Consider the following 27274-nt stretch of genomic DNA (forward strand, 5'->3'; position numbering starts at 1 on the left):
TTAGCAAATATAATGCAGTTACCTGTCATGTTGCAGTAAACTTTCAAAGGTCCCAGTGCCCCACTACCATCTGGATCTATCCAGTAGTAATTTGAAGTTTTGCCCAAGTGCTTGTATGCTTCACAAGAGAGTTCATGAATAGCTGGAATGAAATAAAACAAAACACAGCAATAAGGATTTTCATATCCTGGGGAAAAAATCCGTAATGACAATAAATTGACTCTATTTATATATCAAGAACTATACCTTTGAGATTAAAGTCATGTCACTGATGTTCAGTGAAAACAAAGCATCTTTCCAAAAGATACAGGAATGATTAAAAACTTAAGGCATATAATTTCATTTTTTGACATGTGGGAGAAAGCCAGAATAGGAAGAGAATTTCAACAGCTTGGGGGGAGGTACGAACAACCAAACTGTTTCAAGAGTATATTTAAACCATCTTTGAAAATACTTTGGTTCATAACTTTTTTTATACCCTGACTTAAGTTTTACATTATAAATGGAGACACTCTATTGATAAAACATACTTTAGTTTTCTTTTGAGAGAAAAAGCTTACAAGTTCTCTCTCAGTAAATTTTAGAATTTTTCATGTTTTATTACCACTCAGAATAACATTAAGTTTCAAAACTGTAAAACTTCTCCTAAATGTAATACCTGTCTCTACACAGCTCTGCAATTACTCTATTACACACCCTTATAAATAATACTCTGTTCCAGAAAGGTCTGAAATTTCACAATATTTACTGGAATAAGTTTAATTGATTTAGCAGAGGGTTTTGTTTCAATTTTTCCTTGAATACTACTTTCTAGTTCAAGTCATAAAACTGCTTGTCAAATTGTGTTATGATGAATAGCTAAGACATAATAATAAGCATTGTAGATAGAAGCTTTTCTAGCAATGCCCATATTTTCCTGGAAATGTATGATTATTATAAAGTCATGTGCATTAAATATGAATAATTTTATGCATAGGAAAAGTAAAACTGGTCATTTATATATATTGGTGTGTTTATAAACATAAAAAACCTGGCAAATTATATACATTTTTTAATCAAATTTTTAAAAAAGGAATGTGTAATTCTGCTTTGTTGTCTAAGGACCAGATGGTAAAGCTTTTTTGTTTGTAATCAATCAATCAGCTGCTAAAAGAAATAAATGTTTGTTTAAGTAGACTTCATATCTACTCCAAAAATTCATCTAATTTGTTGGCAACTCTTACAAGCAATCTCCTTGCTAAGACTGGCTTTATTTCAAATGTCCATAAGGACGAGCTGTGTTGCTGGGCTCTGATGATGATGAGTAACTCATCACACACACACATTTAAAGGCTTCTAACCAACTATCAAGACACAGGAAGGAAAGTCAAGTTAAAAAAAATCTCAAATTTTGATATTGAATGAACGCAAAGCTAAAGCCTGTTATCTGTCTATAAAGATATCTATCTATAAAAGATAATTTCCTTGTCAATGCTACAAGAGAAAGAATTTCCTGGAAAGTTTTATATATTCATTACAGGATTTAAAGTCAATTTTGTACAAGTAGACAACATTTTAATTCAGTCATTCAATATTCCAAGCCATTTCCCCTTTGTCCACAAACCAAGACCAAAATATTCTTTCATTATCAAGGACACTCTGTGTCTGTTTTCAGACACTTCATGCAGATTTTATAAGGAATTCATAACCTATTTTGTTCAGAAATATTTCTCTAACTCTCTACATGCTACCTAAACATAACCATAAGATACCAACACTTTCAATGTTTTGCTGTGACACAAGTTGCAAATTTTAACAGACGCATTCCAGGTCAAGTCAAAAAATTGACAAATACTGTTTATGATCTTGCAGAAATTTTGTGTTTTCATTTTCAAAACTCTTTCAGAAAACTAGGGGAGCTTTCCCTCTGGTATTCACACCTTTATATAAGACCATGTGACATTTTTATCCAAGTTTGCTCCTTTCAAGATGACAGGCCAATCTTTGTACAGAGATACTGCTGCAGCTCAGAAAACAACATTAAAGCCTGTTATGTGGAAGTCAAGCCAAGTTATGCTGTTTAATCAGGCCTTCATCCCTACTGAATATTTTTATAGAAAATTAAAGGGTTTAAATACAACACCATTCTTTCTGTTCTTCTGGAATGGAAAAAATAGAAAGTGTTACATAGGTAATATTTAGTTTCACAGCACAGAATAGGCTGCTTTTGAATGTCAGGTTTTGTTAAACTTCAATATTATGTTGAACACCAAATAACAGAAACTAAGATTGCTCTTCAAATGAAGACAAAAGAATGGGATATTCTAAATAAATTCAACTTGTGAAAAGTATTCTTATAAGTGTGTGATAGGTTTCTGGGAAGTGTTGTTCATATGTGTAGAATCATAGAATTATTAAGCTTGGAAAGGACCTTCAAGATCATTTTGTCCAACCATCAACCTATTGCCACTGCCATGTTCTTTACCAAGCCATGTCCTCAAATGCCATATCCACACATTTTTTGAACAATCTCAGGGATGATGACCCCACCACCTCCCGGGGCAGTCTGTTCCGATACTTTACAACCCTTTCTGTGAATCTAAAGCTCCCCTGGTGGAACTTGAGGCCATTTTTGTACTTGCATTAATACTTTATAAAGGGGAATAAACAAAAATGAAAGAGTAAGTTCTAACGCAATGAGCAGGAACAAATCACTTCACAGGAGTAAAGGAACAAAATAAAGGGATAAGCGAATTTCGTATACTGACAAAATAACTGATAATTAAGATACAATAGGACACAGCAGTTAATATTCGAGTGTATGAAGACACACGATGTCAGAAAGAGATCTTATTGTTGACTATGGATGGCAAAGAGTAGCCACTTACATAAACAAATTAACAAAAGCAGCAAGCACCAGGGAGAGAAGGCAACTCTGAAGGGGAAGAAACAAGACACGATACCAAGATGTCAAAGTAGAAGATGTAGTAGAAGGCTGCAGAGGGACCTGGACAGGCTGGATAGATGGGCCAAATCCAATGGTATGAGGTTCAACAAGACCAAGTGCCAGGCCACACTTTGGTCACAACAACCCCATGCAGCACTACAGGCTGGGGACAGAGTGGCTGGAGAGCAGCCAGGCAGAAAGGGACCTGGGAGTTTGGATTGACAGGAAGCTGAATCTGAGCCAGCAGTGTGCCCAGGTGGCCAAGAAGGCCAATGGCATCCTGGTCTGGATCAAGAACAGTGTGGCCAGCAGGACCAGGGAAGTGATTCTTCCCCTGTACTCAGCACTGGCGAGTCTGCACTTCAAGTACTATGTCCAGTTCTGCGCCCCTCAATTTAGGAAGGATATTGAGGTGTTGGAGCATGTCCAGAGAAGGACAATAAGGCTGCTGAAGGGTCTGGAGCACAAATTCTGTGAGGAGAGGCTAAGGGAGCTGGGGTTGTTTAGCCCGGAGAGGAGGAGGTTCAGGGGAGACCTCATCACTCTACAACTACCTGAAAGGAGGTTGTAGCCAGGTGGGTGTTGGTCTGTTCTCCCAGGCAACTAGTGACAGGACAAGAGGAAACATTCTTAAGTTGCACAATGGGAGGTTTAGTTTGGACATTAGGAAAAAGTTCTCCACAAAAAGAGTGGTTGGCCACTGGAATGGGCTGCCCAGGAAGGAGATGGAGCCACTGTCCCTGGAGGTGTTCAAGGAAAGAGTGGATGTGGCACTTAGTCCCATGGTCTAGTTGACAAGGTGGTGATAGGGCAGAGGTTGGACTTTATGATCTCAGAGATCTTTTCCAACCTAGTTGATTCTGTGATCTGTGAAGATGATGTAGAAAGGAAGACGGCACAGGATCACCTTATAATTCACTACTTGTTTTTTTAAATTCTACACAAAAAGACCAGTAATGTATAAGAAAGAAGGAGAGCAGGTAAAAATAGAAATTGAGAAACTCGGAGAAAACCTAGAATAGATGAAAGGACAAACATTTAAGGAACATTGTTTTGGAAGTGACCCAAATACACTAAAACACAGAAGAAAATAAAAACAGAATACAAAGAAGAGAGCATGGCAGAATCAAAACAGCCTAAATGAGAAAACTGATTAAGATTACAATAAAGAAGCAAAAAAATTAACAGAGCCAAGAAAAGACAAGTAAGCAAAATACAAGATTTGGATATAAAGTTTACAGTGTTCACATGCAATTATGTAGAAATAATTGCATACAGCTACATACAGAGAAGGCAGAGGGAGAGAGAGAAGGGCTTTTTAGTGCTGTTTTCTTTGATTTCTTCTGGAAAATGGGAAAAAAACCCCAAACAATCCCTCTCAGCATAAAGAAACAAATGAACAAAAAATCCCAGCACCTGAGGACACAAGGGCAATAGGTTTTTGCTTTTCAAGGTAGTAGAAGTAAAATGCCAAAAATATGTATTTGCCTTTTGGTAGCTGATCCAAACACACAGCATATGTATTCCTAAGAGACCTCAGAATAGGATTAAACCTCAAAATCTTCCAAGCGAAAGGTAAAACTCACATGCACCCTGGTGTCCAGATAAGCCATTTCTAGCTTAATAAATCCAATTATAGGTTTGTTAAGTTTTTTTTTAATGTTAGTTATATTCTTTTTGAGGAGAATAGGGGGAAACCCCCCCCCACTACAAACAGATTCTTCACTCTTAACTTCACATGCTTTCTTATTGCATCAAAAACTGTCTACAAGCCACAAGAGGCGAAAACCGGGTTAGAACAGTGATGAAAGGTCTTAGAGTCAGGAATAAAGTATGGACAAAGAGAATCAAAAACGGAAACAAAAGAGCACCAAAAAAATCCAATAGTCCTTTTAAAGTTTAATCATCTGAATAATACAGATCAAACTGAGACCACCAAATCCATTTCATGCTAAAATTTGATTGGGTTGTCTCTGTTCTAACATGAAGTTAAAAAGTTGAAAAAACCAAAACAAAACCATTAAAAAAATAATCTCACTAAAACTTTTGGTGTGAAACATCCAGCTTCTTTAGATTTCTTAGTCTAGGCAGAAACTCAAGGGTTGAACTTCATGATGATCTCAGAGGTCCTTTCCAACCCAGCTGATTCTATGATTCTCTGAATTAAATAGTAGTAAAAGTGACAAAAATAGGCAGTGCATCAGATCCATGAAGTCCAGCTATGTCTCTTCAGTACTTTCAACTTAGAAAACACTGAAAGCTAAATTGACTGTGAGGTGCTTGGATCTATGTCACTTAAGCTGGCTAGAACTCTTGAGCCCTGAATGGGCTGAAAGCACAAACATACAGGGAAGGGGGAAAAAACCCTCAAGCTTACTCAAGAAATAGCTCCATACTGAAATGCCATACCCGTAGTTTATTTTAAAGAATAAAATAAGATCTGTTGCTTTATTAACACATATATTCAGAAGATCAATTGAAAAATGAAAAATATTAAAAAATTAGTTTTGATGCATGAATACATGCACACTAAGTTTTCGCCCTGTCAGCAGAAGTTTCTCTCTGTGCAGTACCATAATAACAAACCTATACCACCTCTTATCCATTCCAATGCTACCCGGTGGAGAAATGGGGTCTTTCCCAATTTTTTTAAAATAGGTTAAGAGAACTAGGTATCTCACCATGACTCAAAGCAAGCTATATATGAAAATGAAACCCCTTTTGTATTCTGACAGAAAGAATACTTGAAGCTGCTGGTTTGCTCTACTACCTCATGTTTATTAAAAAAGTTTTTTAAAAGCTTCACAAAAAGCCAATATGATGCAACACTACTTCAATGTTCTTGTTATTCAGTAGGACTATGGCTGCAATGGTCAGAACCAAACCTGTCTGCCAGTTTTTTAAAGTCTGAGTATAAAACTTCTGTAATTTGGAACTCATCCTTGCTATGCCTAAAAACAGGAAAATTAAAATAAAGTCAAAAGTTCAGTTTCCAGTTTTAGTTAACTTAGAATAAGAACGTGTTGTTAAAGTCAGACAAAATCAAGTGTGAACAAATATCTACTTTTACATCTCAGTCTGTGAGAAGTAATCCTTTCAGATATGACTTCGAGATGGAAGCATTGCTAGAAATTCATACTGTATAGATGGACTCGCTCAAAAATGTTCTGCATTGCAAATTAGTTTCTTTTGTTTGTAATAATATAATTATTGTACTTATCCTTCATATAAAAAAATAGCTGAAAGTTTAACTAAATCTTTACTCATTAGCAGAACCATAACTTAATATGATATCGATTATAATGAGTTTTAAATGTAAACATCTTTTACCAGGTTCCAAAATGTTAGGGGTGCCTTTGTTCATTTGCTGTTGCAAAAGCAAATACAGTTGGAAACATCTACCTTTTTAGGCTGTCAGTTTACAGAAGGTCCTAACACCTTCAGCTAGGAAAGATGAAATCTAAAGTTAATTGCAAACCAAAACCCAAGGAGAATCACCCTCATCAGTCAAATAGTGACAGAAGGAAGAAACTAAAACTGAAGATGAAACCATCACCATTCTGATACAGAACTGCACATGTATCTAAAATTCTTTGAGCAATTTCAACACACTTCAATTTCTTTCTAGGTGTAGGCACACTCATCTGAAAAGGAGCTCCGACATGTTAAAGACACCAAACGCAATCTGATCCTGTACAGAGAGGATTCTGAGGTAACTAAGACTTCTGTTTTGGGATTCTTTTTCTTGCTATTTTTGCCTGCTACACAATAATACAATAAAACACCTGTTTTAGCTTCTGTATACCACCAAAGAGCCCTTTCCAAAAGCCCTTCTTGATTTAAAAGTATCTTCAAAATAGTTGCTAAAATAACACCCTTCCCTAAACAAAAGTAGGCGGTAATGAGGAACAAACATAAAATCCTAACTAGACAAAACTTCTTATAGCATCATTTAGTTTTACAAACTAAATTTGTGATGGACTCAGAGAGAGCAATTTCTGCACACCCAGAAGGTGGATGTCCAGCCAAGAGTTGTTCACCACAAGCTGGACCACTAAATTACAGATACTTGCAGCTAGGATGACCCTGTAGAATTAGGATACCTTAATGAGAAAAAGCACAGGAAGCAGAACTTTAAGTAAAATATAAGGCTCTAGTAAGACCCTCAAGGCTCCTGGCCTTCACAACCCAGGAAGCAGCCAGCTGTGGCTGCTCACCTTGACATCCCAGAGCAGTAGGAAGGTGCCAGAACACTTGGCTGGCTGCAATACTGAGTTTCTGTGCCTAGCCTATGAGCACTTGGAAACTGCACCTGAATGTGCCAACAACTGCGGTGATGTTCACATCCAGGAAGAAAACTGAGTTTCTCAATGAGCTACAGCTTTATGCACATCCTAAATATGATGTGCACATAAAAAGATTAATTTCAAGATGTAAAGTAACTTTAGGAAGGTTGGTTTTGTTTTTGTTTTGTTGGGGTTTTTTTGTTGTTGTTGATTTGGTTTGGTTTGTGGGTTTTGTTTGTTTGGTTTTGTTTGTTTTGGTTCTTGTTTGGTTTTTTTGTTTGTTTTGGAAGTGGATCTACTGTGATGCTAAAGAATTCCAGAAATTTCTTTCTGAAGAACTACAACAATTCTAGATTCAGTTACAGTGCATTCAATCACAACCAAATTACTTGCATCCAGGTAAAAACCAAGGAATAATAAAGTGTCCAAAAGTGACATGCCCTTGCCAATGCAATATCACCTCAAAATTAAAGACAATGGAAAACAGAAAACCTGCATCTCCTGGCTTCATGTGTAACTGAAAATTCAAGTAAATTAAAACCTCTAAACCCCTGAGAATAATACTTACAATTTGTATGCTCATGTTGCATCTGCAAAAATATTAATTTTCTTCCACTTTTAAAGAAATGTTGCCATACATGAACAGTCATTCAGCAAAAACACAATTTTCACATATAAATGTCATTAAGCAATTAGAAAATTTCACTGTAAATAAGAGAATTGGAGAAAATTGGAAGGTACCAAAGCTCAAAGTTTCATCCTTTCACTGTCACCGCGTGAGATTAGTAACAATCTTTCATATGTCATACAACTTAATTTCCTCATGACGGTCCAAATACAAGTTAACTTAAAGCTTAAGGGTTGAATTCTGTTACTCTCAGCATCACATTAAATAAATACTCCATTATTCTACAAGATGTTGAGGGAAAAGGTAGTTCAATTCCTCAAATTATATTTGAAGCAATAAGTGCTGAGACAAAAAGCAGAATCTTTTTCATGATCGTAATTACTATAACAACAGAATCACATGGCTGAGATAAATCTCAAAGACAATCTAATCTACCTCCCAAAAAGGCTAAATTACATCCATGTGTCATTCCCGACATGCTCCTGTTCAAAATGATGTAAATTCCTCAACACACCAAGGCAGCCTAGAGCTCCATCAGCCCTCCAGCATCAGCATTTCTCCCACTCTCTACAGTGTGAAGCTGCTTTGATGCAATTTAAACTCATAATTTCTCTTTCTATCCACCATTAATTTACTGCCCTCTTCCTTGCAGCTATCTTTTGTGTATTTGCTGACATGAATCTCACCTCTATGTTAAAAGGCAAAGTTAATTTCAACCACTGGTTGTGTTTTCTAGGAGCTAAATTATTCTTCTTTCTCTGCTCTGGGTTGTCCAATTTCCATGAAGTTCAGCACATGAAAGTGGACAATACCCAGAACAGTGGGATTCATTTGCACATTCCACAAATTATACTTCTGTTAATTCATTCCCAAATAATGTTTTCTTTATTCACAGAATCATAAGCTATGAACTACAAGGTAAATAAGCCATCCAAAAAATCCCACTTCTACAAAACTGAATTTAAAAAAAAAAAACAACAAAAAACCCCAAAAAAACAGAACATGCAAAACTAAACCAGCAGTTTTCCTCAACCATTATTTCTACAGTTGGTTAACCACTCCTAAGCATAGTCCTTCCTTTGCACCTCAAAATCCCTAAAATAGCTTCCAAAAGGAAAAACGTTGTTATGTTTTATATATATACAAATAATAGTATACAAATAATATTATACACTTATAAGTCTTGTACTATATAAATGAAAAAATGCTATAAAAATAGACACTTTTTTTTAATTAATTGAGAATGTAAACAAACAGAAGGAAATTCAGTACTTTATGTCTGGATTAGTGTTCACTTCAGTCCATGGTTGCACCGGTTGTTGTGCCACTAAAACTTTATAACAACAAAACTCCTTTGTGAGTGAGCATAAGCCTTCTTCCCACTGCCATTGGTCTAAGCTTCAGCCTTCTGAAAGCTCCTATATCTGCCTCACACTCTCCCTCTGTCTTCTACTGTGAGCTAATTAACTTATAAAAGGTTCTCATCATTAGTGCAATATTCGAATACACCCTGCAGAAACAGAGAAAAAATGATAAAGCAGTAAAAATAAAAATACTGTTATATGGAAATTTGGCAAATTTGTGTCAAGTTGACTCTAGGCTCATTTATGTCAGTGATAAACATGACAATTACCATTGCGGTAACAAAGGGAACAAAGCAGAGGCTTTGCCATCAGAATGAGAAAGAGAGCATGAGTTTATTTGTCACTGGGATAATAAAGAAAATTACCGTTTTAGGGGTGAAAACTACAATTTGAGTTACCACACAGTAGTGCAACCTGGAATTTGCTATAAATACAGATAAAAACATCCAATTTATGGCAAAACCAAAGGTGCTTCTGTTTCTCTCTCTACTTTGTTCTTTGCTTTGGGCTGGGGGAGGGAGGTGGGGGGGGGGCAAAGACAGATTAATTTAAAACTAAATGGCTGATCCAAAATGGATTTTTAAACAAATTTAACAGTGATTTTAAATTAGGAGCCATAGATTAGGCAATTAGCATCCTTGTAACAGTGTCAGCCTACAGACTTCACAAGAAAGAAGTATAATTAGACACCAATTTTTAACAAGGTGCTTTTGTGAATTAAGTCATTCAAGGATACATAAATACACAAAAAACAAAATGAAAAAAAACAACCAAAAATACCTGCCCTGCATTCTAGCATGTTTCTTTGTAACTGAAATAAACACCATTCAGGATTAAAAGAGAGAACTTCAGGTCATGTCAAACATGTAAGGCACACTCTCATTTTAAATCTGGGTAGTGTTACACATTTGTGTAGCTGTAATTCATTACTGGGCCCTGCATCTGAGAAGGGCAGATTGTCAAAGAAACCCATAGATGTTCACCATACTTTACTGGTCTTCCACGAGGCCCAGCCACAGAAAGCTTCAGAGCTGCCTGGAGCTCATTTGAGCCTTGTCCAGCTGGGAGGCAACAGGTACACTGTCAATATCATCTTGTCCCCTTCTTCCCTCCTATCCTTCTCTTCCATGCAAAAGGCTTCAAGGTTAGTGTAAAAACTAATTCTGAAAAATTCATACCCTGAAAGAAAAGTGTGATTTCTACTCCAATTCCCACTTTGTATTGCTAGGGCAATGGAGAGGAGAAGAGACAAGGTACAGGCCTGGATTTACAATTTCCAAGCTGTGTAATACAAATCGTTGGTTATTCTCTACAGTGCACAGAGGTTCTGAAAACCTCATAAAATGATGCAAAGGCCAAAGTAGGGGAGATAATTCCAGTAAATTTAGGTCAATGTTACAGAATATCAGGAATCTTATTTTAATACAAGATATCTGTAAGTGGCTACAAATAGCAAAGACACAGAATCAGCCAAAGTATTTCCCTCAACAAGTTTATGCTGGTTCTTCCCTGCCTCGGATATAATAGCATTTGATCTGAACTTCCTAATCAGTGTTAAATAACGCTCAAGTGCACATGGAGATATCCTCACTACATAGCTTTAAAAGAGACTATAGTGTCAGTTTTTGTTTATTCATGAATATTAGTATCCCCAAAACGCATTACTTCCAAGCTCATTTATAGGACTGCAATTAAGTTTTCTTTTTATTAATCTCAACAGTTGTAATTGTCACCATTTACTGTCCCTTTCCCTCCTTTTCCCCACCCCAGATCCCTAAGTATTTTTGTGTCTGATCTTCTGATAACCAGCAATCCTGTGAAGGTAAATATGGTACCTTGCTAGGCTATACTTACTGAATACAAGATTTACTTGAGTAAAACTTCAGGGTATTGAAAAAACAAAACAAAACAAAACAGAACCAACAACTGTTGAAATAAACTTAGAGTTTTTAAAATCTCATATTGAAAGTTCATGTGTGAAAAAACACCAAACAACTAAACCACAACGACAAACAGTAGCTTACTTACAAAAACATTGCCATACACACAGACTGACAGGCACCTAACTAAATAGTGGGTTTTCCAGAGGAGCTGAGCACTTATTTCCACCAATAGAAGAGAACTGAAACATTATGAAAACAAGTGCTCATATCAGCATTTACATTATCTCAATCAAAATGTCCTCTATCAACATGACACCAATTCAGAACCAATGCATCATGTTTGTCATTTCCATTAATCACTAAGCAACTTGTAATGCCAACAATTTTAACTGACATAAAAATATCAACAGAAACATCTGCTCCATGTCCCCTTTTTTCATGCTTTCTCTCCAGTGCTTTCAATTGGTAATGACTGTGTCCTGGTAACTTACTGGAAATAATTTTCACATCTTTTTCATGTAATGGCTGAGTTGTGAAATTAGTAAGATGTTAGATGGGTACCTTTGAGGTTGCCCTGGTTGGTACACACTCTCTTTTGTCGCTGTTTCAATAGGAGCATTGTAGAGTATTAATTTAGCCTATTTACTGAGGAGATGAGACTATGGAGAAAGTGTGAGTTTCTCTGGAAAAACACCCATCTGCACACCTACAGAGGAGCTCAGAGAACAAACGGCAGTAGAGAAGCCCAAATAATACTGTCAGGCTGCTCCCAGGTCCACCACAGGAGCTATGAGCTCATTAAAGGGTCATCTGTGCAAGCCCAGAGAGGGCCCAAATCAAGGATACACAGACGCAACAAACAACCTGTCTGAGGCTGTTGCAGCACAGCCTCAGCTCCAGTGTCTGGGCATGGAGCCCATCATCATGAGTCACTGGTAACAGCTCTCCCCAACACCTTTCAGACTAAGGGGGTTGCTACCTTGGAGTGGAATTAGCACAGAATCACAAAATAGGCTGAGTTGGAAGGGACTCAAAAGGATTGAGTCCAACCCTTAGCCTTGCATAGGGCCATCCCCAAGAGTCACAACATGTGCCTTGCATATCATCCAAACTCTTCTTGAACTCTGTCAGATTTCATGCTGTGATCACTTCCCTAGGGAGCCTGTTCCAGCACCTGAAGTCCCCCAGGACACGGTTGGCCTTCCTGGCTGCCAGGGCACTGCTGTGTCATATTCAACTTGCCATCGACCAGGACCCCCACATCCCTTTCTGCTGTGCTGCTTTCCAGCATCTCATTCCCCATCTAGAGTTGCACCATCCCAGGTGCAGAATCTGGTACTTTCACCTGTTGAACTTCATGTGGTTGGTGATTGCCCAGCATGGAAAACATAGCTCAGAACTGCACAGGACTTATAGGATATTTAGGGATGGAACTAAAGGCAGAAAAAGAGAGAGTGTCAGGCAATTTGGAGAAGAAAAAAGTGGGGAAAAAAAAGGGTAAGCGGTAAATGTAAATGGTGATCTGGTCAGTATGCTTGTCTGGTTGTATCCTGCATCTGATCAGTGCAGTCTATCCTACTTTCTTATTAAATTCCTCTCTATATCCTTCCGGGGCAAGGGGGTCCTGTGTGAGTATGCAGGTGCGGATGACAGCAGCTGGAGTTAGATCGCAGGCTGGAGGGCCACTCTGTCCATGGTGCCAGCCACTGGAGCAAGTGCAGGTGTGACAGTGTGTGATGGCTAGCGAAAGGCAAGCTGTCCTAGCCAGCAAGCAGGTGAGGTGGCCTAGGAGCAAGCAGGGATGAACAGTTCTCTAAGGATCAGCTTCGGAGGTGAGAGCACTTGGGTGTTCCTAAGGGAGGGTTATCTGTGGGGATCTGGAACATCCTGACCACCTCTGAATGTGTGTGCATAAAATGGCCTGTACCAGTAACTAGAGTGGAACTGCTGCCCCAGAGGTTGTATGTCCACGTGACAAAAAAATGGGGAATCTGGGATCGAAGTCTGCTACTGAGCAGACTGAGAACCTGAGCTCTGCTGCTGGGGGAATCCACTATGTACATATGTACATATACTCATTCTAGTGGGCTTTGATCCTCCTTAGCCAGATTGGGAAGCAGGGTGAGGCCGTTGGTGCTGTCCATGTTTGTGTGAGTGCACAAGATGCCTGTGATCTGTAGAGCCAGCCATGTGTGTTTTATGCACACATGACTGCTGGGAATACAACTTTAGTCAGATCTGGGTTCATCAAGCTGCAACAGCATCACCTCTTTTGGGTTGTTCAATCTGTCATTATATGTTTTCTTCTAGCAGAAAGTATTGCACAGCATATGCTTTTCAAAAAGCATACTAGGTCAGAATGTAAGATTTATCTCCTGTAGTCATTTCTCCTATGGTTGCAATTAACTCTTTAGAGAGCCCTTATTCTCTGGGCTTTACTCAGCTACACTGATATTCAACACATCTCCCTTCTCTGTGATCAGTAACATTCTGCTTGATAAGCAGTTCAAGTGATCAAGACCTTGCTGTAGCTCCCAGCTTCTGCCCAGTAGAGCTTTCTAACCTGCAAAATGTGATTGATGATGGTTATCCAAGCTGCTGGAAGAAAACAAAGACTAAGTGAAGAGGAAAATAACCAGAGCAGATGACTAGAAAAAGAATTAGGAAAGGAGGAAACAAACTTCTGAAGTTGATAGGAAACCACAAAGACATTGAGAAACATTAGTATGGGGGAAACAGAAGAGGGCTTGAAAGGGAGAGGCATAGCCAAGATTTTTAGAAAGGCAAAAACAAGTTCTTGTAACTCAGTTAGCCCAAGCATCAGTCTGAGAAATTCAGTAATATTTGTAGTGCCCTGAAATAACAGTGGCAGATATAAAGAAAAAAAATAGTGGCAAACAGCACATTATGTTTTCCTCTCTTTTAGAGCATCTACAAATGCCTTCTGAACCTAAAAGTATACTGAAAACATCATATAAAATACAACAACCACAGTTACAAGAAAATTTAAAGTTTTCTACACAAGTGATTAGGTCATTAGGGAAGATGGATGTGATAAATGAGCTGACATAAAAGCTACACAGGGATACCTGGGCTTAAAAATTTGCAAGATTAGAATTAAAGACTGTATGCTTCAGGTAAAAAAAATTACTAATGTTAGATATAAAGCTAAGTACTTACGTACATTTAAGTAGTATAGTTAAGACTTTTACTAAGAAAATGAGAAACTACAGACTACCTCAACATGTTTCAGTATTCCTACTAATATTAACAAAACTTTATTTATGAAACAGTAGCATCTTCCATGTTTTCATAAACTTAGCCAAAAGTAAACATAGATAGAAGATTCCTCAGGCTTCAGTAAAATATTTAAAAAGTTCAACTAACCTGTTATTACTTCTGCTGAAAGACTTGTCAAGCCAAGATACCTATTGGCTATACTACCTAAGGTAAAATTTTAAAGCAATAGTTATGAAGCATGACTGATACCAAGCACCTACTTTTGCCAACAGATTTTTGTCCTAAAACTTTCCCTCCTTTATCTCCCATTTAAATTACAGCATATTATGAAGGAAAATAAAACTCAAAACCCCACCAGACTAAAACTACAAAGAAACACCACAGCTCTTGCCTCTGAATGAAAAGGGTCAATGTGGACAAGTGATTCTTAAGGAAGGCATGTACAGCTGCCATAAATCTACATTGCAGTATACTGAAAAAAATATTATAATGATATTAGAGAAAGGTAGTGTGCATAAACAGGAATCAAGCTGTACCAAAAACTCCACAACCTGAAATATATATAATCCGAAGAGAAGTATCATAAGAAGACTGACAATAATTATTCTCTATGCTTATTTACTGCGAGACCCATACACTTATGGTTATAAAGATAAACATTGTTATACTAGGTATTAAGGCAAATTATATACAAAGCACCAGAAGTATCTCAGGGTTTCACTCTATTTAATAAAAAAAAAAATTCTCAGTCCACAGTCCTATCTGACTGATTATATGGCCTTCAACACATGGTAAAATTCATTACAAATGTAGAATTTATGAAATCTTTCTGCTCTAGGTGATGTACATAGGAATGCTACAAACCCTGGATAATGTCTGGTTATCCATTGGTACATAGTGTCTTTTAATGGCAAGCATAATTAAACTCAATACATGTTCTCCTATTTTGAATTTTTAGAAAAAAAAATTTAAAAAAATTACACATGGACGGATAAAAATATGTCTGCATATATATCTGAAGAAGTTCTCATTACTTCAACTATGTTACTTCTTTAGCAGTTGATATTTGCATTAACTTCATTCTCTCACATCTGAGGAAACTAGGATTATAGTGACTTCAAAGCATGTTTTTTCTGTCTAATGGCTGCCAACGGGATTTTAATATCAGCACCTTAAAAAACTTTAATTGCACAGAAGCATTAACAGTGAAGTCTGTAATATGTTAGATTGTCTTAATGGAAAAGTTTAAGACAAAGTTAATTAATTTTGAAGTCTTTATATGCAGAATTCTTTTCAGGTTAAGATTAATTCTGGCTTTGATTTTATGCCATACATGAGCTGCTTTAAAGTTATCTATTGTTAATTACATGTTCTCTTTTAAGTGCCCCCTGGAAACAATATTTCATTGTGCTTTCTGAACAACATTAGAGAATGGTTACAGTAACCTGCAAAAAACTCAGCTAATACTCATTTTCCCAAACATAGGATGTAATTCAGGCATGTTGCTGGGTTAGTTTTGAAATATTTAGCTAGGTCATTGAATTAAGGGAATGAAAATGCTCTGAGTTAGATCCTGACTTCATACTGTTCTTCCGCTGAACCCCACCTAGTAGAAATTAGCTTAAAAACTCATGACACTTGATTCCAATGTAAAACTGCATATGAACAACTCAATTATACAAACGACTAAATCCGGAAGTGTAGTTTCAGCCCTAACACTCTCTCTCACAACTCATCTGATAAAGTTATTTCCAGCTGATTTTTTAATTTCAACGTAATTACTGCTGGTTGATTATTCATATTCTGCTTTGCATCCTAATGCTCTTTTTCTCCACTTAACCTTCACTAAATACTATTGATGCTATTGCTTAATTTGGAACTGCAGCCCTTTCTGTTGGGAACACAGACTCCATCCATTTACTTACAATAAAAATGCAAGTTCCTTCCAATTTATTACACATTTTGCATTTTATAAACACCTGGTACAGAGCAGTTCTCAGCTCAACTGATAATAAATTAGTAGTAGAAGAGCTATAGTTTATAGCACTGAAACTAAGAACAATCTGATTTTTAAACAAATATTGGAATTCAAACCCAAAAAACTGCAGCATCTCCAAACTGAAAAAAACAAATATTAACAAAGTACAAAGCTTTTCTTTTCCAGTTTTACAAAAATATGAAAAATGCAGCAATATGGGGCTTATATATTTCACAGGAAAAATCACGTGAGGACTAAACAAAAACTTCAGTGTTGTTTTAAATAAAAAAGAGGTAATTTAATAATAGTCTGCAACCTTAGAAAAGAAATGCATTATGTTAAATCCTTTGAAAATGTGCAATAAATAATAGAAGGTGAATTCACAAAGACTATTATAAATGATGATGACAATTCCTGTGAAAAGCATTATTGAAAAAAAGAGATTAGCCTCTTTTGTAAGTTATTGATTATACAATCTTTTTAATAAACTTCTGTAAATAAAAGTAGTTTCTTTATAAATAGCCTTTGAGAATCCCTACTCTCAACAGAAAAGAAACAAACATCTGAGGAAAGAGGTTTTACAAAGCATGTGTCAAATTTGAACATTTGATTACTTCAGATACAGAATGTGCAAAAGGAGGAGAAGAATAACTTGATACTGACATCCCTGACAGAGAACAATCAGTTGTTGAAAGTTCTTTCTCAAAGGATGCTAAAAGCAGAAGAGAACTAAAGCCTATTTCTAGAAATTTTAGCTCACATTTCTCCCCCTATTTCTCCAAGATCAGCATTGCTCACACATCTGAGCTGCTGAGTTTGAATGCAGTATTAATTCACCTCCTGGAAACTACTTTACTTAGACTCGAGTCCCAAAAAGAGTCTTAAAGCAGGGACCCTCGAGGAGCAATTCAAAAGACCATAGCCTTTATCAGGGACACCCAAACATCAGCTCACAAGTGGATGAGGTGATAGGGTGAAGAACTGTATTCACTTTTCTTATAGCATCTTGTACAAAACTTACTCTTCAATAATAGTGCTAAAAGAGCTGATCACCCTTTTCTCATCACTGCATCCAGTATTAGGTTCATAAATACTTTCCGTAGCTCCAGACTCCTCCAAGCCTGTCAAAACAATTCTTACTATTTCTCCAAACTCACTTTTCTCCGAGTAACTTCATAGTTCACCTCCCTACAAAGCTCCTCATTCCCTTTAGTGTGTCCCACAGTAGCCACCCTCCATCAGCCCAAATGAAGAAAATCACCTCAAACCCATGCGGAAGGGTGGAATGGGAGCAACTCCAATTTTGCTCTACTGAAAGTTCCTCTTTCATGTTTTCAAAACAAAGCAGCTTGAGTTCCCAGTATTGCTTTTCATTCTTCCTTTCACATAATTCAGGCAAGGTCTGCCATGAACAAGTCTAATGAGCATTGTGGAGCCCCACTGCATGCCTTAAAGAGCCAGCCTTCCGCTACAGAAACTCAGGCCTGTATGTTCATATGTTGTCTTTCCATAAATTTACTAATGGAAATTCTTAATTTGTTACTGGGAAATCTGGCAGTCTTGTGTGGTTCATTCAGTTATATGGGCTGCCAAACTTGTGCTAAATCTAAAAATCAGATGCTTGCATGTGCACAAATCCCCTTCTGCAGCATCTATCACCATGCTGCTTTCTGCAGAAGGCCCAGTTCTGGAATCCAAGATTTTTTCATGAAAGAGGCTACTAAACTAAATGACTAAAACATCACATTTCACTGACAAACATTCAGAAGTGTCAAGGTGATACTTTGTCACAGCCCTGCACAAAAATCCCCATAGGGCAACTGAAGAGGAGACAGTTTTGTGTCAAGCCTTCTCAAAATATAGGACCTTTCTGACTAGGCTGTATCTTCCACTTCAAGTGTATTAAAAAACAGCATTCTTCCTGCCTTTGAAATGGAACATTCTTTCACAAGACTGTCTTATGTAACACACTCTTTAAGCACAGAAGTATTTATCATATTTTTCCTGATCAAATAATACATTAATATGCTTGTGAAACTCCAAGGCTTTTACTTTTTCTAACAAATTGGATTGTGATCATAAATATACTATGGTTGTTCTGAGAATTCCTCCCATCTCCAATGAAAAGTAAACCTATAATCTGCTTGTTTGGGATGACTGGAAAACTGTAGGGGGTTTTTTGTTTCTTTATTTGTTTGTTTTGTTTTGTTTTTTTTAACTCAAGTAGATTTCAGAGCATAGTTTTGCCGAATTATGTATTTGCTTTTTCATTATGGAACTGTTTCCCACATTCCTGACAGGAGAATACCTATGCCATGTCATTCTTTCCTATTTAGACTCAAAGTGTATGAAGTCCACTCTTTTGGGTACTTCCTCATTTATAGAAATACAGGGAAATCATATGATACAAATGAACTGATGGAGGTCTTGTTGAAGATCACAGCCTATGCAGATTAAACTTGTGTTGCTGACCACTGATTTTGGGATTAATAGGCAATGAGAATTATCACAGCTTCTACAATATGTGTAACACAAATGTTTCTTACTCAATGTGTTTCTAGATACTATTAAACTCAATATTAAAGCAATATGTCATTTTAAGGAAATAGTCAACATTCCTGCAAAAAATATCAATGCCCATTAGATTTCCAGTGACACTTAATGTACTTATCATTTCAAGAGAAGATTAGGGCTTTATTCCTCATTAACTTTGAATCAGATTCCAAAATATAGGTAATGTTTATTCCAACAAACTATGAGGAGACAGACAGAGAATTCAGAGATCAAGTTCTCTTTTATGGAAACTAAGAATCACTACATTGTTTCAAATATTCATTTTGAAAACACAGCAAATTGCCAATCTAAAAAATGTAAAAATAACTTATGTTTTTTCTCAGCAGAGTTGCATTCTCTGTATATTCTGGTGCTTCTAGTGACAAGAATATGCAAGGTTGTATTTCTCCAATCACAGTCAACAGATTGTGATCTGGATGTTAGCCCCTCCTATGGACTAGGTGAAGATTTATAAGTAAACCTTTTCCTGTCCAATATCTCAGAAAGAATCTGTACACCTGTAAAAGTAAGGACAGTGTTTGTTTGGAGGTCAAATTAAAGAATAATAGAACTTGTCTCTCATAAGAGAAGGCTCCTGAGAGACCTCATAATCCTTTCAGTACCTGAAGGGACCTACAGGACAGCTGGAGAGGGACATTTAGGAGGGCTTGTAGTAGTAAGGCAAGACAGAATGGCTTTAAACTGAAAGCCGGCAGGCTTAGATTGGATATTAGGAAGAATTTTTTTACTATGAGGGTGGTGAGACACTATAACAGGTTGCCCAGAGAAGCTGTGGATACCACATCCCTGACAGTGTTCAAGGACAGGTTGGATGGGGCACTGAGCAACCTCCTCTAGTGGAAGGTGTCCCTGCCCATGGCAGAGGGGTTGGAAGTAGAAGAACTCTAAGGTCCCTTCCAACCCAAGCTGTTCTATGACTCTATGATAAGTAAGACTAACCTTTTGCGTGCAAAGTGAATATTTTTCCTAGTGGAAATCATTAGGAGAAGGCAAATATGATCAAAGAAGGTGCTTCTGGCCTTTTCATTAATCTAACAAATTTATGCAGGAGGTGGAAGGTATATCATAAACGTGGTAAACTCTGTAAGCCCTTTGATATGTTTCTTTTACATGAAGATTCTAGAGAAAGCATGCATTGACCTATATATTAAAAATCTGAGACAAAGAAATTTGCATAATCATTAGTTATCCTGATACAGGATAACTTATACCACTCTGTATTAAAGAGGCTGTAAACACCAGGAAGAATATTAGACCTAAAACTAGACGTATAACTCATGCAAAGTGCAGCAGAGCAGTGTTACCTGAAGATCATGATGGAAAAGAGAAGTAATAAGGAAAACGAGCTCCTGTTCTCAAAGGTTTCAGGAACCTTTTACCACTAGACTTTAGAATATTGCATGGGCAGGCCAGCGTTTGCTAGGCTGTAAATATTAATTAGTCAGGGCTTAAAATATAGTTGACACAATAAAGCAGTAAGAATGGTACTTGTTGTTAACTATAACACTAATAATTAATTTTTAAATCATTTTGTAAATGTATCACTGTAAATCATGATTTTCAAGTAAATACATTCATTTATCTTCTAGTATTGTCTAATGATAAAATCAATGCTCTAGTGTGATATTTGCCAGGCCACAGCATTTCCCTGGGCAGGAATATCTGTTTGCTTAAAGAAACCTGGTAGATTCCCAGGGTATTTACCATGTACTGAGAGATAGAACTGTCCAGTATTTTTTGTTAATTCACCATTGAGCTCCAAGGACCCACCTGTAGCTGGATGAAACAAATTATCATTTCCTCTGAATGGCAGCTTAAGCCTCTGACAAATAACAAGATAGTGGACATAGAGCTTGGAGTGTCTGGTGTGTCTCTGAAAGCTGAAGAGCTTTCCTGTAAGAGTGTCATATTCTGAAAAGCAAACTATTTCATAATCTTAAAATAACAAACAAGTGTAGTTGATTTACACAATTGGAGAGATAGTAAGATTTTTAGTTTTTATTTCAGATTTATTCATTTGGAATTTTTCCTTCTCTAGCTGTTTGTTTTTGGTTTATAGTTCCTAGCATGTCTAAGCCCCATATTTCTCTACCTCTCTAGACTAATTTTTGTTTTCACTATCATACTATAAATATATTAGGGTCAGACCTGTGTGAAACGAATTCATTTTGATTCATAAGGTTTTCATGCAAACATTTTTTTCTGTTTCACTTCAAGGAGTTCATCCCTTGAGTTTGTCTTTGAATTTCAACTTCAAAGAAACCTAAAACCGCAATCTGAAATTCAGTCAAAGCTGCAAAGCTTTGCCTTGTTTCAGGTCAAAAGCTCAGGAAAGCACTGAATTACCTGACCAAAGCAAAATCAATTCACTGAAAAAAACCTTTCAGTAATACAGAATTATCTTGTTCCTTTAAGTTCAGCAAAACTCAAACTCATTATAATCAGCTATGGAGTTACAGTCCCCATTAACATAGTCTTGACTCCAACCTCTTTGAGAAATGTTGTTATATCCACTACACATGGAGAAACCCCCCCCATATTTTACTGTGGAGTATACTATAATTTGTTCCGTAAAATAATCTTATTTTTAAGTAAAATGGTACTGAACAAGTGCTGTCTGCACTTAAATATTTTCCTGCTCCATAGAATCATGACAACTGCTATATTTTTCTTACAATCTGCAATGCTGTTTAAAATTGCTTTCAGCTATTTTTATACCTCCTGCCAGTCATCATTCCAAGTTGCCTCCTCCCCTAGTATGTCTTTTGTACTGCTATTGCCACAAACCTCAAAACTCAAAAGCAAAAGGCAGCACACCAAGCATGTCAAAATATACACACACACACTGCACAAGTAGGAAAGGACAGTAGGGTCAGCAGCATCGTAGCAGAGCTGAGGTCCCAGACCTCAGGACAGCATAACCTCTGGCAAGTTTTAATAAATCCCCTCCTTATTTGTAGTTGTATCTAATGCTGGAACACGCTGTTATAAATACTGATAGCTATTGCCTGCTCAATAAAGGAAGAGTTAAGGTTGTCTCAGTCTATATCTTAACGCTCAAATTTTTGTATTTCACTCGTTTTTGTGCCATTAACTTCTACACTCTAGAAAGGCATAAGATTTCACACGTTCTGACAGGACATCTATCAAGTGAATAACTTTCGGCTCAACCTTCTTTTGTAAGAAAGAAGACTTCTAAAGTACAGCAACATATGGTAAAAATTACGATTATGTTCTTTAAACACAAAAATGTAATAAAACTAAAGCTTACACATCCAAGTTAGAAACTTTGCCTGAATTAAAAAGGTAAAAGTTCTTGAACAATGTGTCTTCAAATGACCTGGACAGAGTATGTAATCCCATACACTTTATTCATTCCACAGCGAAAGACAGCACAATACACTCCAAATCCCTCTTTTGATATTGCAGTTCAGCAATGCCTTTTACTTGCCTTATTGCATTGTTTTATCCATAAAAGGCAGGTGAAAATCCTATTAAATGAAATGTCACATCTCCTTGGGTTATTATTTCATTCCTTTGTAATAAATGGGATTTCAGAAAAGTGATGCCATCCGCTTGTCCTTGTTACTTCCCTTTGGAACTCAAGAAGAAAGCTTAACTATGTTTAATTGTGTCTTAACAGCTTGTCTGCACACCCACAAAGGAGCACAGACAGACAATGGCAGGAGGGTGAGCCCCAAAAAAACACCCTGCTGTGCCATCCAACATCTAGGCATCAGGAACTGAGGAGTCTGGAGTCCAGGGCCAGCCACTGGGCTGAGTGCCTGAGCTGAGCTGGTGGAGGGATCCACTCTGCGTGAATATGGATGTTCACTGTTCTGTGGACACGCGACCCGCTCAGCCAGAGAAGTGAGCAGGATGAGGCCATTGGTGTCATGTTCATGTGTGTGCTCTGTCTGTGATCTGATCGGTCAGTCGTGTATATATATATATATATACACACACATATGTATATTCAGTGTACGTGGGCTCTGTTGGGTGCATGCTTACTTTTTTTACATGAATATTTTTACAGCCTTGATACTGGTTGCTCCTGGGGGAATGCAGCTGCAGCAGTCCAACACGATACATTTTCCTCTTAAAGATGATAGTTATTTTAAGAGGCTCACTAGAGAAAATAAACTCAACTGAGCTTCCATCCCTGCATTTCTGCAACATATGTAGGAATTTTCACTGAATTTTCACTGAAATATTGAATCACTGTAAATCCTGAGTTTTCTGTCCAAAGATTAGATGCAACCACACCATCACTGTGCACATTCTTTCTTGGTGGAAAAAAGGCTGCCATGAAATCACTCCTCCAAGCATTGGTATCTTAAATATTTCTCTTTAATTAACATTCATTTACCATTTAGCCCTTTCAGTTTTACCATTTCAGTAGCTAGATCACAGAGAACTTTGCCATCAAATGTATGTATATATATATATATAAAAATAATTATTTTTTAATGTATATATATAATACATTCCCTCTTACATTTACATAATTTTTATCCATGGAATAGGTTTTTGTTGCAATCCAGACAACTGTGAATAATCAAAGTTTTCTCATTGGTTTGGTTTTTTTTGGTTAAAAATGAAACAACTCCGCAATTTTCTTTTTAAAATTTTACACAGCTGTAGTTAAGGTAAATAAAAAATAATATAAATTTGTATCTCTACAAATCCTGGCTTCAGTTTCATCTTTTCACCTGTTCAAAAGCATTTTTTCTCTCTTGTCAATATCAGGAGATTTTTTGCAAAAGAAAGAAGTGATGACAGTAAAGACTGGATATGTTTTCTCTGTCTTCTAGGTATTTTAGAATACATTTGCAGATGAAAATCCCAGTTTTTAGCATATGAGAGAAGGAACAGAAGATAAATGCATTGTTAGGTACCTATTAAAAGAGCAACTGTACCTTTCTTCTTTCTGTGCTTTAGTAGTGTAGGGCATGTGGGGCTCATAGAAAATATTCTTATTTGAGAAACCCATAAACACAGAGCAAATAATTAAATTTTAAAATGGTTCATAATCAGTATATAAACACACTCTGGGTTTAGCAACCCGAACAAGTATCTGTAGCAGCAGTCAGCATCTCTCCCCGGTAGCTTAGGGCAGATTCACTGTGTCCATTTGAAACTTTACCTCCTGTGCAATTGCTGAGAAAGTGTTTGCTCAGTACACCCAACTAACACATCTATAGTGCTTTGATCCCTTGTGTGGTGCAGCACAGTGCTATATAAACACATCCTTATGCAGACAAAGTGGAGTATGATTAAACCAACTTCTTTCAAAAAAGGTTTGAGGATCTTTAACAACCAGCAAAGAAGACTTTGGCTTTTTATCTCAACCAAAACATGTGTCTTCCCTCCTCCATTGACATTTTGAAACTGCAAGATGGCTTACAGTTATGACAAGTGGCGCCACTGTATCCAGTTCCATCACAAGTGCACTTGAAGCTGTCCCACGTCTGGGTGCATTTTCCACCATGTTCACAGTGATTGGGCACACACCTGTCAGGAGGAGATGCAAAGAGAGAAAGAAAAATCTAAATGAGCATCAAGATTTACATAAAGTTAAATTTTGAGCTGCACAAGTAGAGTATCATGTCCTTGTCTGGTAATTAATCCTTGTTATTTTAGGCAGATTAAGAGAATTTATATTTGAACACACAACTGGCATAAAAGATCGTCAAGGCTTTGCTGCAGCCCTTTTACAAACAGTAAAAAAGCACAATAAAGGTGGAATAGAGTCACCCATCAGGGTTCTAAGTTACTTATGACTGGTACTGAGCTGTCAAAACAAAAAGAACATCACAAGTCACATCTCCTCCTGCTGTGCAGGTGGTGTCACGCCTCGAGGAGTCCAGTCCTACAGTTGACTGAAAGTTAAAAACAAAATGCCACTGAGTTGCTATTAATCTTTCTGTTGTCACCAATGGGGTAAAGTGGAGGGAGGTTGCCTGCTGGCTAGGATGGAAGGAAATTAGTAATGCTGCATTATTAAAACAAGCAATAGGCTTCCCTATAAAAGCTGTATAAGTTTTTCCTTCTCAGGGATTTGTGGCAAGTATTCTTCACTTATCTCCCACACACTTGCTTTTCTTCTCCAACTACACTCTTACTGGAGAATTGAAGGAATGCAAAAGAAACAGCGGAACAGCAAAAAGTCAAAGTTATAGCAGAACATATATTGATTGGTTGAAATATTATCTCAATGTGATTTTAAAGACTTGAGTTTGGCCAGGTTCTTTTTTATCAAATGTAGTCAAAAATGGGAATTATCATGCACTTTAACCTCTGAAACTATTAAATTTCTTTTCTTTGAAAGGGCTTTGAAATACCATTTCAAAGAATTTTTTTTTCTTATTAACTTTATTGCAATCAGACTCAGTACAGGCTCTGCATTTTTGATCAAGAACTAAAGGAGCTTTTCTTTCATTTTCATTTGGCCAAATCTACATTTTTTTATTATAACATTAAAAAATCAAAACTAGGAGACTCACTATTAGAAAAACAAAATACTTTCAGAAATGCATTAAAAATTAAATATCCTTATCTCTAAGATAAAGTTAATTGTATTCCTGAGATAGTTAACAATACTTCCATAAACACCACCCAAGGAAATCTTTGCTTTCCTATGTAGAAATTTATTGAAACTGGAAGTGTCTGTGTCATCCCCCTACAAACTTATGGTCTCCTACTTCCTCAAGTTCCAATTAACAGTTGCAAGATGTTATTATATATATATTTATATATATATATATATATATAATATATGCCAAGAATAACTTTTGTCACAATATACATTAGAGATTTGAACATTGTGTACTCACATTTAGAAACAATTTTTTGTTTTATGCATGCCAGTATAAGCACCTCAGAATATATACAGTATAGCTGTCTTATATCCTATATCAGCCTTTATTATTCAAGGCTACCCATTCTTTTCCAAAGATCAGAAAATACTGATTTGTTTAAAAATAGCTCTTAAAAAATGCTCTTCTAAAATAAAAAAAAAAACATTTAAAAGTTTTCTTTTCACAGTAAAATACAGTGAAACCACCTGAGGCAATTATCACAGTTCAATAAATTATGTTTTCAACATGGTTTAAATGAATTCATTTAGTTTTTTAAGTGTGGCAGGCTAAATGAATAGATAGAGCTGATTACTGCTATTCAGTTATGTTCTCAACACTGTAGAAGAAAAACAAGGGCACATTTCTAAACATTCAAACAATTAACAATTTACATGAATCAATAGCTGGTGGGTAAAAAAGTAAGGAAAGCTAAGAGCAATGACATTTCAAAAATAATCTCATAAAAGTAACTTCTATTCAAGGATATAAATAACTACAAAAGTTCTTAAATCTGAATATGGTTTTGTATTTTTCCCAGCCTTTCAGAATAACTTGCTTTTATGTATTTTCTACTTCATTTACATTGAACATACATTACTTGAAAAGTAATTTTTCAATGACCAAACCAAACATTTTCCTATATCAATTTCACCAGCTATTTATATGAAGTCTCATACGTAATGCTAGCAACTAGTTTCATATTTTAGTGCAGTATAGCTTACTTTTATTGCAGCATAACTAGTAAAGATACCACATTATTGACTGTATAACTGAGGTAAATGACTTTACCCTCAGAAAAATGAAAATCAGATATTTATCTGTATCATTTAATGGAGCGTATTAAGTCATAAAACCAGATATATTCAGCAAACTCCTTGATGTTAATTTTATGTTTCCACTATGATGGTTGGACTAGTGTACTCTGCATCTGCAAAATTTCTTTACTCAGCTGATTTTTCCTGTTCTAAAGATGATGTAGTTAGAAAAAGGGAGTAAACAATATCTTAATATTAGTGCATTTTGAAGTTTAAATCAGACTATAAGACCATTTCCCAAAGTTCTCTCTCCGCCCTCACTATTCTGTTAGTTTATTTTATCAGATAGAATTATAAGATTAATTTTCTGTTAAATCCATTAGAAAACTTCTGCAACATAATCTGATGCTCATCTGTCCACTTTTTGGACAGACTTTACCTGCTATAATAGGTATAAGTATCCAGAATGTAGATATTACAAAAGACCCCTCTTTGAATTCAGTAGATGTATCATGAGGAATATGGTTTATCACTGTAAACTCCATTATTTTTTAAAACACTTTTCTTTCCATAGAATGAAAGTAATATAAAAGTGTCCATATACATCTTGCTAGAGAAATTTGTATATTTAAGCAGATGTAATAATATAGTTTATCTACCTTATGTTTATCATTTAGTATAGACTCAAAATGTGTACACTCAGAATCAACAATTTGCAGTTCTTTTGTATTAAAAGACTTTGTTTCTAGCCAATTAAATTCTTTAGTCTCCTTTATAAAT

General features: G+C 36.4%; 1 protein-coding gene across 2 annotated transcripts in view; it reads right to left on the reverse strand.

Annotated features, from left to right (window-relative positions):
- Window positions 1-27274, reverse strand: part of CNTNAP2 (contactin associated protein like 2) — a 1044217-nt gene that overhangs the window by 339091 nt on the left and 677852 nt on the right. For both annotated transcript variants that reach the window (XM_027675789.1, XM_027675790.1), the window contains 2 exons: window positions 24287-24393; window positions 23-142 (listed from right to left, as the gene is read on the reverse strand). In XM_027675789.1, coding sequence (XP_027531590.1) covers window positions 23-142; window positions 24287-24393 — 227 coding nt within the window. The remainder of the gene's footprint in view (window positions 1-22; window positions 143-24286; window positions 24394-27274) is intronic.

This window comes from Neopelma chrysocephalum, unplaced genomic scaffold (assembly GCF_003984885.1).
Source record: "Neopelma chrysocephalum unplaced genomic scaffold, ASM398488v2 Primary Assembly neopelma1_26, whole genome shotgun sequence".
In the NCBI taxonomy this organism is placed as follows: domain Eukaryota; kingdom Metazoa; phylum Chordata; class Aves; order Passeriformes; family Pipridae; genus Neopelma; species Neopelma chrysocephalum.